This window comes from Psammomys obesus, unplaced genomic scaffold, assembly GCF_907164565.1.
Source record: "Psammomys obesus unplaced genomic scaffold, mPsaObe1.curated_primary_1811, whole genome shotgun sequence".
NCBI classification, from domain to species: domain Eukaryota; kingdom Metazoa; phylum Chordata; class Mammalia; order Rodentia; family Muridae; genus Psammomys; species Psammomys obesus.
The window spans coordinates 1,939,708-1,956,879 of record NW_026596064.1 but is presented as its reverse complement, the minus strand read 5'-3'; the positions used below and the strand labels follow the sequence as shown (position 1 = coordinate 1,956,879).

General features: G+C 45.4%; 1 protein-coding gene across 1 annotated transcript in view; it reads right to left on the bottom strand.

Annotated features, from left to right (window-relative positions):
- Vps8 (VPS8 subunit of CORVET complex) overlaps positions 1 to 17,172 on the bottom strand; it is a 122,203-nt gene that overhangs the window by 13,376 nt on the left and 91,655 nt on the right. The window contains exon 26 of the mRNA XM_055625215.1: positions 8,720 to 8,773. Within this exon, the coding sequence (XP_055481190.1) occupies positions 8,720 to 8,773 (54 nt within the window). The remainder of the gene's footprint in view (positions 1 to 8,719; positions 8,774 to 17,172) is intronic.

The window sequence follows — 17,172 nt, the reverse complement described above, 5'->3', positions numbered from 1 at the left end:
TGTGGATGGGGACAGTTTTACAAGATCCCACCCCTAGGTAGCAAGCTGCCGAGAAAGGAGTAAGTGTTCTCCAAGGACAAGTCTCTTGACAGGTTATCCAAGTGTACTGACCCCTAAAAACAGGAGCATACAAATGACACTAAATGGATTCAATAGGTTATATGCGTGTGTGCATGTGTGTGTGCATATACATATATATATATATATATATGCATGTATGTATACATGTAACAATTATAGAGAAGAGGTCATGATTTGGGAGGGAGTGGGGCACAAGAGGAATTAGAGGGGCAAGAAGGAATGATGGAAGAGATGTAAATACGCACATATGAAATTATAAAAAAATTTTAAAATTTAAATTAAATGGGAGCAACAAACCTGGACAGTGTGGTAAGCCATGACACATAGCCCTTCCCCATGTCCCAAACCACCCCAGCATGGAACCAGGAAGGACTGGTCCCCGAGTCACAAGAGAAGAAGTGACTGGTGCTAACTTCTGGCAAGTTTCTTGCCGTGTGAAGAAGTTCAGTCAGCTTAGGGCTGAAAAGTAAACTGTGGCTGAACATTTTAGAGGAAGAAACAGTGCTGCCCCAGAAACGACCTTGCGATGCTCAGCATTAATGTAGATCCAGTCAAAAATGAGGTCTTGGTGATCTGTGAGAGCCCTGGGGGAGGCATGTGGGGGGAGCACAGTGTGTCAGCATGGTGCAAGGCTGGCTGACTCACTGGTGTGAGTGAGAGCTGTAATTACATCCTCCAGAGAGAAACAACCAGGGCACTCAGGAGCCGCAGCCCTGCCAGCCACATAGCCAGCTTCACTGTGGAAGCGTGGGAGCCATTGCCACCCCGAGGGCACACTGCCACCTCGAGGGCAAACCACCACTCCGAGGGCCAGCCCCCAGAAGAGAAGTGAGTCTGGCGAGCCTTCCATGCACACACAAGAGCACAGAAGGCTGCACTCTGCTTGCCCATTTCTTGCTCATAATCCACATGCGAAGATTTCATTTCCTTGTCTTCCCACCTAATATGTTTTGGAGAGCCTTGGATGCTGACATAGCTGTCTTCCATGGGCAGCACCCTGATTTGTTAGAGTATGGATGATACAAACTGTATTTCTGCCTTTCTCCTGCCTGTCCTCAACTTCACTTTGAAATCCGTTAACACTATAATCTGCTGCAGCCCTCAGCAGGCTTTTGCTACCATCTGAGGTGTTTCAAACTGAAGGCCCTAACCATTTAACGCTCTTTGTTAAAATGAAACCTTGGCCTCAGAGGCAAGAGCGAACTGCAGCTCCTGCTCTGCAAACAGAAAGTGCCTTCCTGCTGACATCTAGGACCTGACCCCTCAGGCCCTCTTATGTCCCAGAGACTCAAAACTTCATAGGTCACGGCTAATGATGAATTAATGAAATAACAGCTTACTGTTAAGCTGCCTGAGAGTGTGAAAAGCGGGTCAGGACAAGATGAAGATTTCAGAAAGGTGACAATGCTCTAGGGTGATGACAACACAATGACCTTTCAGAGCAGGATGCGCAAATGCTGGCAATGATGGCTGATGCTTCTGTGATGTGTGAAGAGGACAGATCGCAGGACCGCTGCAGCTCAGCATGGCTGTGTGACAGCCATGGAGAACCAAAAAAATCTGAGCACAGGGGTCTTCCCTAAGGCTGATACTCCAACCAAGTAGGATGCATGGAGATAACCCAGAACCCCTGCACAGATGTAGCCTATGACAGTTCAGTCTTCTAGTGGATTCCATAGTAATGGGAACAGGGACTGTCTCTGAAATGAACTGATTGGCCTGCTCTTTGATCACCTCCCCCTGAGGGGGAAGCAGCCTTACCAGGCCACAGATGAAGATAATGCAGCCACTCCTGATGAGACTTAACAGACTAGGATCAGAAGGAAGGAAAAGAAAACCTCCCCTATCAGTGGACTTGGGGAGGGGCATGCGTGGAGAAGGGGGAGGAAGGAAGGGACTGCTGGAAGGGGAGGAGGGAGAGAACCACAGGGGGATACAAAGTGAGTAAAGTGTAATAAAAAAAAAAAGAACAAAAATAGATATTCTATGAGATACCCTCTCATCGGTCCCCACGGAACCGGAACTGCACGAGGGGCTTCTGTTGCTGTCACTTTGCAGAAACTAAGGTCCTGGGGTTCACTGATGTGCCAAGGGTCACGCTGGTAGTGGATTGCAGATCTGAGAGAAGGCACTCCAGATCCAAGGTTCGCTTTTCCCTGTCATGGTTCCACTATCAGTCTGAAAGAAGCCTGACAAAAAAGCTACTTATACAAGGAACATAAATATATCAAGAGCAGAAAGGGGTTGGCCTGGTCAGTCACATGGGTGGTCTCAGTTGGCTACAGGGTCTTCATGACTCTGCTCATCCCACACGGCCTCACAAGAGGATTCGAGAGAAAGCCTGCTGGGAGTGAGCCCGTCATGTGAAGAACCAAGCTAACTCTGCAGGGAGGAGCCTCTTGTAAGGACAGCTGTGTGCACACACTGGTGCTAAGGATGGAGAAACAGCTGTGAGTTCACACTGGTGCTAAGGATGGAGAAACAGCTGTGTGCACACACTGGCACTAACGATGCCTTCTGCAGCTACAGAGCTCTGAATCTGGCTCTGACACCACACTGTAGTGACACTAGTTAGTTGAGCTGCCGCCCTTGATAGTCATCACTGTACCTATAAAGTAGGAGGGATGTCTGCACAGCTGCTTCCCAAGCTGCAGCTGGGGCAAAGGGAAGGCAGGGAAAGGACACCAGCTTCCTGTTGCCCAGAGATCTTTTGGTCTCCTGTCAGATCCTTCCTTGTTTAAGCATACAGCAGGAGGCCAAGGAGGAAGGACTTACAGTGTGTGCACAGCAGGAAGCCAGGGTTCAGCTATGCTGAAGTCCTGTCTATACATGACAGGGCGAGCCACTGAACCGTATCTGTGGCAGGCAGAAGGTGACATGAAGTTACAAGGCATTATGGATTTCCCACAGGCAAATTCTTTGCTAACTCTGCCCTGCCTGGTGTCTTCCAGGTCACCAAGAGGTCAGTATCATTAAATGTTGTTGGCTACAGAAGGAAACTCGAGTGTTTTTGTGTGAAGTAGTGTGTGAAGACCTGGGATTCATGTGGGGACTGTCAATCTCTCGCCTTTTCCCTGCCAGCCCCCTTCTCAGATGGAGTCTCTTACTGAGCCTGGAGCTCACCAAAGCTGAGTAGGCAGCTTCAGGGATCCACCTGCCTCCCCAGAGCGGGGTCCGAAGACCTGCTCTGCTACTCAGCCTCCATGTGTTTCTCTGTGTGTTTTGTTTTGTGCCCTCTCTTGCACACACTGAATGTCCCTCAATTAGTGTGATGTCTCTGAAGCCCATGTGCCACCCATGCGCATGCCTGGCTACTCCTTGCCTAGCCTACCGTGAAAGACAGCACCTGGGGAGCAAACGCTGACAAGCCTGGCACAGCAGAGCGGATTTCTAAAGCTGACTTGACAACCTCTCGATGTACTTGGAAGGTTTAGACAGAGAATGCAGCATTTTGGTCACATTCATTAAAGTGTGCCCGTCATCCTGGCATTCGGGAGGCCTAGCCACAAACGGCTTCCTGGGTATAGGGTGTCACCTCGCCGCTGTGCAGGCAGTGCTCAGTCACCATTTCCAGTGCCATCAGTGTAACAGAAACGAAGAGGGCAGTCATGTTAGGGGGACTCACAGTGGGGCTGGGCCCCCAGGGAACTGTCCTAAGCAGATTGGATGTTTTGCCATGAGGTATAATATGGCCTTTCCATGACCGCTTTCTGTTTTTGTCAGAAAGGGACATTTCTGAAAAACCTATTAAGAGTTCTTTTTACGTAAAGCAGAGTTACAAAGAAGGCATCTAAGAAGATGGCACTGTTCTATTAGTCAAAGCCCCTTTTTTTTTTTCATCTTTAGCCAAATGTTTGATCTTAATAAAGAAATGACTCAAAACTGGGAAAGACTTCATTTTCATACACATGATTAAGGCCTGTTGTCCTCTGATCACTTCATTGATTGTTTCTACTTCAGAAAAAGCTAACCAGTTATCCAGATGGGCTGCTGAGGACAGTGACTGAGACAGGACTTCTCTGAGAGGCCAAATCCTTCATGATTGTTCTGTCAGGAACCTAAGTTCTGGATCACATTCAGCGCTAATATTCCTGCCCATGAGAACCAAATATGGCTAGAAATGGTGACCTGATCACAAGAAGTAGAGAGAAGGAACCGGAATAACAGGTTTAGACCTAAAATCAGTGTGGTAGCCTGAATAAGAATGGCTCCCATGGGCTCATATATTGGAATGCTTAGTCATGGTCGAGTAGAACTACTTAAGAAGGATGAGGAGATGTGGCCTTGTTGGATGAAGTATGTCACCAGGGTTTTGAAGTTTCAAAAGCCCATGCCAGACCCAGGCTCCTTGCCTCAAACCATCTCTGTGTGTGTGTGTATGTGTGTGTCTGTCTGTGTGTGTGTTTACAGATTATACTTTTGAAAGGATTAGGAGGCGTGGTCTTGTTGGAGGAAATGTGTCACGGGGGCAGGACTTTTTGAGTTTTCAAAAGCCCATGCTAGGCTCAGACACTCACTCTCTGGCTGCAGATCAGGACGTAGCTCTCAACTGCTACTCGAGCACCATGTCTGTCACGATGATAGTAGACTAGCTTCTAAGACTGTCAGCGAGCCTCCAGTGAAATGCTTTTCTTATAAGAGTTGCCATGGCCATGGTGTCTCTTCACAGCATTAGAAACAAGTGATGTATAAGAATTTGGGGCTCAGTGAAACTACCTTGTACCATCCTTAGCAGACACAGCTCATGACACACTTGTGAGAACCCACAGAATACACAGCACAAAGCATCAAGCCCAAAGTAAACCACAAAACTTAGTTAATAATAATGTACCAACAGCAGCTCATCAACTCTATTAACTACTGTAGGACATTCCTCTCAAGCTGACCCAACAGCTACCCTGGTACCAGCTCCATCTTTGGAACTACTGACATTGCCTGTCCTTCCACCTAGCTCTGTGTCCTCCAGATGTCCAAAGCCAACTAAATTTCTTCATGCCAGCATAACCATGCTGGCTGAAGTCTTCACCTGAGCCTATGCTAAAGCAAGGACCACATTATGCCCTTTGTCTCTTCTAACTTGTGAAACTACCAACCAGCCATTCTTGTGGCCTGCCAGTTTTCCTCACCTTACAGAAATGGTAGCCTGTTTTCAATTTTTTCTTGTAGAAAACATCAAAAAAGATGAAATCCAAAGAAATCATAAACAGGTTTTGTTGTCCATATTCCTGACACGAGTGGGAAGACAGGAAATTGGGCTCCCAACACCTCTCGTCACCAAAATACCCAGGAGAGGAAACATCAGCTACAAACTCATCCAGGTTCCTTGGCTCTTTGGGAAGCTCAGACGCAAGGTGTCAGAGGTTTGGTTCTGAGCTGAACGAACTCCACAGCCCAGTTACTACTGACTTGCAAACACACTGAGAGCAAGAACTACCCAGTTCACCAGCTTCTGCCCTTCCAAGACCTGGCGCCTCACCAAGGCTAGATGAAAATTTGCTTAATGGTGTCACAAAGTCCCGGGTGGCCACTTCCCTCAGTGTCAGCTGGGCTCCTAGGCAGAGGCTATTTTGAGAGAGCATCAGCTGTGGATGGTTCAGGGATACCATTAGCCCAAGGGGTCTTCAGCTGACACAGCACAGCTGATCCTCAGCCTTCCACAAACACACAAGCAGGGGAAACTGGTCCACTCCAGGACAGGCCTCAAGCAGGAGAGCCAGCTTTGTAAGGACATGCCTTTTCTGGTGACTGTGCATCTAACGGTCAAAAATCCCTAAAGGGTGTTTCAATCAAACATGTAGTCAGCCGAAGACATACCACAGTGCCGTGGTCTCAGAGGCTTTGACTAATTCTCTTCTAGAAGTTCCCTGTGAACTGACTATTGTACGGGCTTGCAAGCCTGCCAAGTTCTGGCCACCCACGGGCAAATACCGAGATGGTCCTGGAGATGCACGTCTATCTCCCAACTCTGTCACTGAAGGTATCAGCGGAAGAAGCAGAAACTTTACACACACAACTAGTTAGACATAGTCTCTTACGTATGCCATACATATTATACATCAATGCTTGTTCACTGACCTTTTAATATCTAAGATGCAAAAGAGTCCCGAGATGATGCAGGCGGTGCCATGTGCTGTACACTGACTCCCTGGAAAGTGACGACTGTGTAAGACGTGCGTCCCAGGAAGTCAGCAGATTCCTCATGTGTGAGCCCAACCCTCGGCAGGGCCAGTGCTGACAGCAGAGTCAATGCTATCTCCTTCAGTCATGGGTTAAGCAGGCAAACCCACATGCTTCCTTTGTGTTTCTTATACCTACCTGTCACGCTGGCAGCCACTGCTCACCAGACATGATGCTCACTTTCATCCGTCAGAGCAGCTACAGTCAAGGATGAACCAGGATATGTGTAAGGACACATACATGCACACATGCATAAATACACACATACACGTCTGCATACACACACTAACTTTCACATTGTTCCTCACCTAACTTTCCCTTAGACTACTGCAAATTATTCTGGGAACAGAAGCCTAGACCAGCAAGGATGTTTCACCTGTTCTTCTTCTAGCTTTTAGGGCCACAGACTTCTTCCTCACTCATTTTCTATGTATAAGTCACACCCTGAGGGATCTCTTTCATAGACATCTCGTTTATTTGACCACAACTGTGTCACAATCAAGTGACCACCTCCCCCTGAGCGGGGAACAGCCATGCCAGGCCACAGAGAAAGACAATGCAGCCAGTCCTGATGAGACATGATAAGCTAGGGTCAGATCGAGGAGGAGGAGGTCCTCTCCTATCAGTGGACTTGGAGAGGGGCAGGGAGGAGAAGAGGGAAAAACGGTGGGATTGGGAGGGAGTGAGGGAGGGGGGCTACAGCTGGGATACCGTATGAAAAATATACGCATAAAAAACAGTGAGATCACCTAGTGCTGAGATCTAGTGATGCGACTGAGAACAAACACTGCGTTTTCATCTGGAGTCTAATGCTTTGCTCTGTATCCAGCATAAAGAAATACCTGATGACTGATACACCATGATAACTGAAAAAGCACATGGGAGTCGGAAGGCCCATGTCAAATAGTAGTTTTCACTCTAGCGTAAGTACTTGCTATGCATCAAACACAAGTGTTACAAACTTAAACAGCGTTTCATTTAGTTTTTAGGGCAATTGTAAGATCATCACTGTCTTACACATGAAAAAAAAAAAAAAAGAAAAAGAGGCCACCTTTTCAGAGGCTTTGAGCTTAAACTTGGTTATACATTAAGCCCAAGTTTTAATCATCCTGTTGGAAGTGTGTCATATAGCTACCATTCAAGAGCTTCAACAAACCAATTTCCCTCTGTATTCTAAATATCTCATGTGCATTCAATGAAACTAACAAGACTCAGGCTCTACTCTGACTGGCTACTGACTGAACCCAGAGAATTCTGAAGGTCATCACAGCGGTGCTAGGAGTTGCTATGGAAATTTGGGAAGGGGTCTAACAGGATGTTCTTGAGTCCCTGGGGACTGAGGGGCTCTGGTTTCATCCTCTCTGCTTTCTGGCTCCTGATATGAACATGTTTCAGAGGCGTTCTGCTATGCTGTATCACCTTCTCTTAAGGTGCACAGTCATGAAGCTAGCAGGACATGAACCCCAACCCGCCCTGAATGAACTTCCTCTTCTCTGTGAGCAGCTGGTGATGTGAAGCCAACCGACTGTTCACGCTACAGTGAGCTGGCTCTAAGCAGTCACACTCTAGCGTTCAGTCTTGCCTGCCATGACGCTTTGACAGAGCACGGAGACATTCCTATATAACGCAGTCCAGGACTTCTCAGACATTGTTTCTTGTTTCTATCCTTTTTTCCATTTGAAATGCCAGGGTTTGCAGGCTGAGAAAGGCTGGTGTGTGTCACAGTGCTTTGAAGCTAAAACCTACTGTTAGTAAACAGAGAAACAAGTTGTCATTTTTATTCCATGAATACTTTGCTGACTTCAGTGCTAGCTAAAATTTAACAAGAGGGGGGAAGGGAAACCAAAATAAAACCAGAAAGCAGCACCCCGACGATCAGAAAAAGAAAAGCAGTGAAAGAAGGCAGCGGAAAGCCAGGCTACTTACAGCCTTCAGCCAACTGCTGCAGCGAGAGAGAGAAAGGGCTGCAGTGCTGCTCTTACTGCCTTCTGAGCATTGCTCAGGGCGAAGACTCATTGCTCCTCTGAGCCTTAGGGTTTACAGGCAGAAACAGTGACACAGCAGGCAGGCCTCGTGCTGCATCTACTGACAACCCTTCATGTGGCATGTGCTGAAAAGCAGTGTCTCTACAGTTTACTTTGCAGGGAAAACAGGTCACTGAGAAAACTAGACAGCTTTCCCTCAGAATGCTTTTCATCTGCTACTGTCTTCCGTGAGGAAGACTGCGACGCTAGCTCCACAATGCTTACAGTTCTTAGCTGCCAGGAGACCGACAGCTGGGTCTGAAATCCCATGTGGCTGCTCTAGGAGAGGCAAGGAATCCTAACAGCACATTAAAGCATCCAGTCAGAAAAGGCCTGAGAACATTAGCATAAGTTAACACCACTGCTATTTAGAGGGCTGACCATGGAGCAGAATATGTAAGAGGTAGGTCTTTGGACCAGTTGCTTTTAAGACTCACCTTCCTGGCAGGAGGATCTCCTCTGGACTGATGATATGATGGAGAAATTTTTACCTGGGAAAGGAAAAACATTTCAATAACTTTTTAGATATAGTTAAACTATATTTGACTCACATTCCAAAAAATTCAACTAAATGAGTATAGCTGAGCTTAAGACAACAACAGCAATGAAGGAAAAAAAAAAAGAAAAGAAAAAAGAAGAACAAAAACACAAAAACAAAACAAAACAAACAAACAAAAAAACCCAAGCGACTTTCAGGGGAACAGTGAATAGAATTTTATGGGAAAAAAATTCTGGAGATCAAAAAGTCAATAATCAGGCAACATGAAAGTATGGTGAGCGTAAGACAACTAGAATGATAGTCCAAAAACTTTTTGTGTGTGTATTCATGCGATTAGATGTATGCGGATGTGTGTGTGTACGGAGGCCAGAGGGCATGGAATGTCTTCAGTCACATCTCCTTATTTAGAGACAAGGTCGCTCACTATCCCTGGAGTTCACCGGCTGACTAGGCTGGCTGGCTCGTGTACTCCCTGGGTCCACCGACTTCTTCCTCCCCAGAGCCGAGATCACAGGTGGGTGAGCAGGCACCTGGGTTTTTATGTGGGTGTGGGGGAGCTGGACGAAGGTACCTATGCTTACATGTGACGTACTTTACCAATGGAGCCATCACCCTCACCTCCAAATTGGTTTTAATCAAGTGGTGCGAAACTACAAAGCTACAGAGCCTTGCTGGTAATGGTGCCGATGGGAGCACAAGCAATGCTCAGCGCTGCAAAGGCCAGAGGGAAAAAGTTCTTGCTACGATATGAGTGAATCGCAATGTGGGCTGCATAGACGCTCAGACAAAAGGTACATGTGGCTTCAGTTCTACTTAACTGAAGTCTAGATGATGCAAAGCAAGCTGGCGTGACAGAGAGCTAGTGAGTGGCTGCCACTCACTAGTGACTGGAGTAAGTTTTTGGTGGAGCTGGATGGAGGCAGGACCTTGAGCGAGGTGATGGACTCACTTCATTTGTATATAGCTTAAGCTGATATACATTATTTACAGTTTATAGCAACTGTCACATAAAAACATTTAGGTAATTTGCAGGATGCACTTACACCATTGGTTTAAAGACACTTAACAACTTTATATGCTGTGTTGGAAAATAAGAAAGGCTTAAGACCAAGGATCTGCATTTCAAGTCTGAGAAACTAAAAGAGGATTAAAATATAACCAAAGTAAGTAGAAGAAAGGGAATAACGAAAAGCACAGACGCCAAAACAATACAGACCAGTGCTGGTGCTCTCGGCTCCCTTAGAACAAGCTGCTAAGAGCCTGTTGCTGAAGACCCACACACACTGGCCACAGGGCGTGGAGAAATGATGTCCATATTGACCAGGAGGCTTCCTCCCTGCTGTCCTGCTTTCACAGTACCAAGGGATGCTATGTAGGCCACTGACGTTGGGGCGTCATCTGCAGTCTTACCAGTTGTGAACCTTGTGCACTACGATAGTGACAGATGTGGCGAGACCTCTCCATGGTGGGTGGATGGTATGCGGTAACTAAGCCGTTCCTAATTGGATTCAAGGCCTATTCTGCAGGAGGAAACACTTGTCTGATACCGTAAATCTGGCTCAGAAGCCACGGTCTGGGAGCTCACAGGCCCTGGGGAGGACCTCCACTGTTACTTTTCTAGGTGAACACACTGTCAAGCTGCCCTCTAAACTCCTATCTCCTTACCCACACATCAGAGCAGCTCTCAGGCTGCCTCACAGAAGTTTCTTTGCACAGTGGATGGCAGTTGGCACAGAAACTCAACACAGCCAATGGGATAGCTGTACTACCCAAGGCTCAGGGACCATTACAGAAGAGGAGACATAAACATAGTCTAAGTCAGAGGCCAGGGAGAAGCAGAGCAAAAATGTCTTCTGGACCCAACGGGACCACTGTACTCATTGACTCACAGCAGCTGAGGTTGGCTACATAGGACCAACCCAGTCCGCATTCCAATATTGACTGGGAAGAGGCTCATGAACCCTGCAAGCCCTAACTGAGATGCTACCAACAGCTGATAGCTTCTGGAGGAGGCAGCGTCAGCGGTCTTTGGGGGCATGGCCTCTGGTGAGTTCACCACAGTCCAGCGGATGGTCCACAACCAGGAGTCTATGGGCTGTGCACATTGGACTCGGTGGGTTATTAAACAAAGAGGAGGGAAAGGTGGGAGGGGGTAGAGAGAAGGGGTGGTAGGAATTAGGAGTGGGGGATGAATATGATCAAGATACATCAGATGAATATATGAATTTCTCTAAGAATAAAAATATCACATTAAACATGAACAAGAACTAGCACTGACCTGGCTGGTAAGAAGTTATCAAAGCACTGGCTGGATGGAAAGCAAGTCTGGAAACACAGCCGACAGTGATTAAATGCAGGCTGCAATTTGTGAGGTAAGTTAGGTTGAATCCAGAAACTGATTCAAATTTTATCCAAAATGAGCTAGAAATGGTCAAATGACAGAGAAACAAGATACCAAACAGAAATATGAAATAAGACATGACAAAGATCCAAGTTAAATGCATAAGTTATCTGGTGAGTGTGACTACGGTGTCTCCTACAGGAGTGTGGCGACCGGCTTGAACTGCAGTTTATACTTGAAGATAGACCCCTCAAGCAATCACACACACCAACAAGTTTTACATTATAACTTCTGCGAGGTGTAGATGTGAAACTATGATTCAGAATCTCATGTTGGAGGCTGGAGGTCAGAACCTAATTTTCCACAGCACACGGAATAGGATTACTGTATCAGAGCAACTCAAGTTTCTCAGTGAGCAAAGGCGTCCTTGTGGATTTTGAGAGCTGAACTGAATGCTAGTTTCCAGAGTCTGCATGACCAACAGTCACGGTGCTGAAGAGCCAGCAAGTACCTGTACAGAAGACGAGTTCTCTGTCTGTTTAGGAATTTTTAGAAATGTAAGTAGATTTAAAAGTGAGCAGTTCTACTTTACGAGACATATTGGAATGTAGCTACAATTATGTCTTAATACTTACATATTTGTGCTGGTTTTTTTTTTTTTTTTGTTTTTTTTTTTTGGTCAACTTGACACAAACTGAGACATAACTGGGAAGAGGGAATCTTAAATGAGAGAAACCCTCCACAAGGCTGGCCCATAGGCAAGTCTGTCAGGCATTTCCCTGATTAACGATTGATATGAGAGGGCCCAGATCACCGTGGGTGGTGGCAACCCTGGGCTAGATGTCCTGAGATGTATAAGAAAGCAGATTGAGCATACCATGAGGAGCGAGCCGGTAAGTAGCATTCCTTCATGGCTGGGTTCCTGCCCTGACTTCCCTCAGTGCTGGACTGTGACCTGAGAGTTGTGAAAGGAAATAAACTCTTTCCTCCCCAAGTTGCTTTCAGTCATGGTGTTTTAGTCCAGCAATAAAAATTAAATCAAGCTTACTCCTTATAAGTAGTAAGAAGAGGAGAGAAATAATGTAGAACATACTAAGATTTTATGTGCCAAGTACCATAGTAGGCTCATTATGAGCGCAACTGTATTTCATCTACACTACCTCTTCTACTATGGCTTCAGCTACACATTTTAGAGATAAAAATAAAAGTAGCATTTGAGGAAGATCACATGCTCTGAAGTGTTGTCTGAGCAGATTCAAGTGGCCCAATCTCTGGGATTTAGGCTTTTAACAGCTGCATTCTCTAACACCTTGGCAAATAGAAAAACCGGAAGGCTCACATGAAAACGAACCTGTTAGGCACGCTGTTAAGAGATGGAAAAGGTCACTACATGGCACAAAAGAACCCCTTTCTGTTTTACTACACTAGGACTGTGAGCCTGTCACCATACCTAAGAAACGGGTCCTAACATTCTGAACTAGTGAAAGACGAATGTTCTTCAGTTACCTTCTGTGAGGACCCTACAAACCTACTAATACAGAATCATACCTACTAAGAACTAAGAGTTCACTGCTGATTTCTAATACTGTTTGTGCTGAGCAATCACAGCCCTGCTGCTTTTATTCGAACAGCACTACTTCTTCAGCCTGCGCCGATGGCCGCTGTTCCTGCAGTCTCTGAGCGATGACTCAGACTCACTGCAATGTGCTCATGCTTGTCAACACTACACAGGCCACACAGGGAGCATCCCATGTCAAGTCGGTGCCCAAAAGGACAAAATTACAGTTTTGACTGCTTCTTCGTGGTTTACAATGGAAATCCTTCTCTCTATAAAGTTTTGTGTTTTCTTTGTATTTCAACAAGAAAAAAATGGAGAAAACACAATCAAACAATGAATCCTACCTTTGTTGGATTTGTTTTGTGTTTTGTTTGCTTTTTTCTTTCCTTCTTATTTTCTCTGACAAGTTCATACATGTATAGAGACAATATATTTCTCCCTTTATGGATCTGACATACACAAAATCACTTCAAAGTCTTAAAAGATAAAATATTCTTTAAGTCTGGACTCTCAAGTATTCAAAGTATAATTGATCTTTGCTCCTATATAGAAATAAAATTATTTTTAGTAATATTGAACTTTATATTCTGTAAGTCTGCCAACAATTGTAGATTCTTGTGGTGACCTCTTTGAGAAGCTTAATTAAATGAATTATAAAATCTCCAAAAAAGTGAATATTAACAGGATTGATATCAAACTATATCTAAAGGACATAGTTCTTCAAATACAGAACTTGTAAGTAGAGACTCAAGCACGATGAAACAGGAAATATGAACAGCCTGTAGCTATTAAAGAAATTCAATTTCTTATAGAACAAAATTCCAAATCCAGTAGTGAATTCCAGCACAAATTAGTAGCCCACCCACGAAGCCAGAACATACACTTATCGGTCATAAATAAGACATCGCAATTACTGCAGGCTGGCTGGCTGAAGAACTCACTGAGTTCTCAGGCTCAATGCAGCTCCCCCAGGCTCAGCTGAGGAGCCTGCAGGACAGACGTGCACCCTGCTGATGCTGCCCATGGCTGTCATGTGACCACGCAAGTAGGAAAGGTGTCCTGCTTTCACCATGTTGTTGGAACATGGTCCAGGAATGAAGTCCTGTGGGAAGAATTCTGAGTGACTGTGAGAAAAAGCATCTACAGCCCTCTGATTCTTTAAAACATGGAAGTGGTCTTGCGTTTCTCCCAGGTATAGCCGATAGGAGTGAGTTTACTTCAGAGTACTCATTATTGCTTGATGTTGTTATTCAACTAAATGCTTAAACCATCCTTCACCTCCATAGAAAAACATTTTTGTCATGCGTGGCTTGTCCCTGTGATGGTATACAGCTTGAACTCATGAGACCTTTACTCATGACCTTTCATAACCCTCAGAGTATACGTTGTCTGAGGCTCTGAATAAAGTTGGCTGTTGCATGAGACTTTAGTCCATCTCATATAGCAGCTCCACTCACTCAGGTCCCACCATCTCTAGGGCAGTGACATCATGTGACTTTCAGAAGTTAGAAAGCATGACTCAGATTAAGGATTAAAAACTGCTAGCTGTCTGGACTGTTAGGCTCAAAAGGTCTGCAAAAACTGGACTTGACAGTCCTTGGTATAACATATCATGGCATCAATAGTCCGGAAATCGGGTAACTTGCATTTTTAACTTCTGCTATGTTCTTTTTGAAAAGGGAGAAATAGATTTTCAAAGGAAAGTAGGCATTTAAGCTTTAAAAAATGACCTCATGAAAGGCTCTGCAGACATTTTAAGGCAAGCCGGGACTAGATGTGGCGGATGACCCACAGAAGGCTGTTCTCCTGAGGCTAGATCTGGGCCTCTGATGAGCAACACTAGAGGCCCAGCAGCCCCAGACAAAGGTCTGACTCTTGTTTAAAGATTCCCCTGGAAATGCCTCAGGCAATGTGCTATGAATCCAGGTGCACAGAGAGCAGATCTGGGGATGTGATGACAGGCTGAGTGATGGCCTTAATAATGCTGAGCACGCCAAACCTCCAAGAGCTCTGTTAACAAAATGATTCCTGACTCAGGTAATTGGAAGTGAAAGAGGAATATCATCATTTTCTTTAAAAAGCCTTATTTTTCCAGCTATATTAGAAAGAATATATACACACTGATAGAAACCTAGAACCAAGAGCAGACACTGAACAAAAGCCACAATCAAATTCCACGGCAGTGACCAGTGTGAGCGCCTGCAGCCACGCTCCTGCCATGTCCACACTGGACATTAAACATTAGTTTACCACATTAATACTTTCTCCAGTGTGGCATTTTTCATTGCTATAAAGCTCATTTGTTGTATAGAGGTACTATAATGAATTTAACCAACTATGGGCTACTGGGATATTTTGGTTCCTTTCAGTTTTTTAAATATTATGAACACTGTCATAAGCACCCAAGTCTGGTACTCAAGCCTGACCAGCTGTCAGATGTCTGCAGCCCCATGACTCAAGAGTACAGCATTCGGCAAAAGTGACTGCCAGATTTTCTCCAAAATGGGTCCATAAACCTTTTCCCTAAAACTCACAAGCTCTGAAACCAAAAGGATTGCTAACCAAATAACATAGTACAAAACCAAACACCCTGGTTTGGTACCAAACCTCACCTTACAGCAAAACCAGACCCGAGCTCAGCAAGGTATGAATAGCTTTTATTGATCTCACATGACCATTTGGTTGGGACGCTGCTGACTCCACTCTGTGACTACTGTGTAACTCATGACCCGTGGCTGATTTCTCACAGAATCAGCAGCATGGCGGCCTTCTTCCTTTCTGTTGCTATACCATTCACTAACCATTTCCTCTGCCAATGTCCACTCTGCTGGTGACCTCATCTTCTGTTTAGATACTGCCATACAATCTCCAGATGCTTCGACATTTTCTAACTTTCATATCCCTAGTCAACATATTCAATCTTCATGGCTGCTTCTTGAGCATAGAATAAACTATGATAACTTTAAATGTTCCTATTAATTCTATCTCCTAGATCACCTCTGGGTCAGAAACTGTCAATAGATTTTGCCTCCTCATTTTGACGTTTCCTGCCTCTTTGCTTGACAGCAAGTGGGAATTCTACCCTGCTAGGTGTAGTCTATGTTCTAAGTTCTCTGCAGACCCTTGAGCTTTATTCTAAGCAGCTGCAAGCAGCTCTATCTTTTTAGGGCTTTCTTTTACGCTTTGATGGTGGGATCAAGGCAGCACTTACTCCCAATTCTCTCTTCCTCCTTCACAGTGAGCACCTCTGGTGGTCTTAACACCTGTGGGTACTGAAGCTTTGCATATGTGCTGGTGGGAACAGGCCTTATTCCTGGCTCTATGTGAGTCTGGGACACTGTTCCATTTAATTCTCTCGGATGTTTTCTTTTCCCCCCTCTTTATCTGTAAGTAGTGTTCTCACCTCTCCTGGAGCACTCCTGTTCCTTGGCTGTCCTGCAAACCCTCATCACCTCGACATTCTCAGACTCTCTTCTTGACTGAGGCTGATGCTCTGCCTCAGTTCCTCTTTTCTAACTAGTGACTTAGTAGCTTTCTTCAAGCAGTTTATGTCCTCTGTCACTTTTTAGTGACCACTGTATTCAGCTGCCTGGTAGCTGATATCTTATGAATGATGATTTAAAATATTTTGTTCATCACCTCTCCCTAAGAAACCTCAAATATATTCTATCTAGAAGTGGAAATCTCTGAGTTTCCTATAGAAAATCCAAAAAACGTGAGAACACAGTTGGCCAAAGGGACTTACGTCAAGGATTATGAATTCTACACATACATAAGCACATTAACGTGGGATGACAGCGGATGTTGCCTACATCCACACTGTCTGGTCCAGATGCCATGACACTTATCCGGGCCAGGTAAACTACAAGCAGCAGCAGGATTTGGTTTACGGTTCTGGAGTGGGAAACGAAGACTGAGATGCACCAGTAAGAACCTTCTACTACGCCACGCATGCTGAAAGCGAAAGCACGCTCGTGCACCCTTTCTCTTCTTAGGACGCCTTCTAAATCCAACGATGGGACCCCAAGCTCATGACCTCATGTAACTCTACCTACCCCCAGCATATGAACCTGCAGATTTAGCTTTAAACACATGAACTCTGGAAGACGCATTCAAGTAATATCACTTACAAATATGAATACATACATAGTCAAGGAAGACACAAGAAAAAGCACATGTCATACACGGGTAAAAGTGAGAGTTCAGACCCCCAGCTGGGCAGGCGTGGAGGCTTGCTGTAATCTCAGCAGTCAGGTGACAGGGGCAAAGAGCCGGCTAGCTAGAAGAGCCGAACTGTGAGCTCCAACGCAGCACATGGCGCTGCCTCGGTGAAAGACAGCAGATGGAAGAGACTCCAGACAGGACACCTGTGTGGCCTATACAGAGGTTCACCATATCCTACAAACTCAGTCCACACACACATCCAAGCACACACACACACACACACACACAAGTGCACACACACACACAAGCACACATGTACACACACACA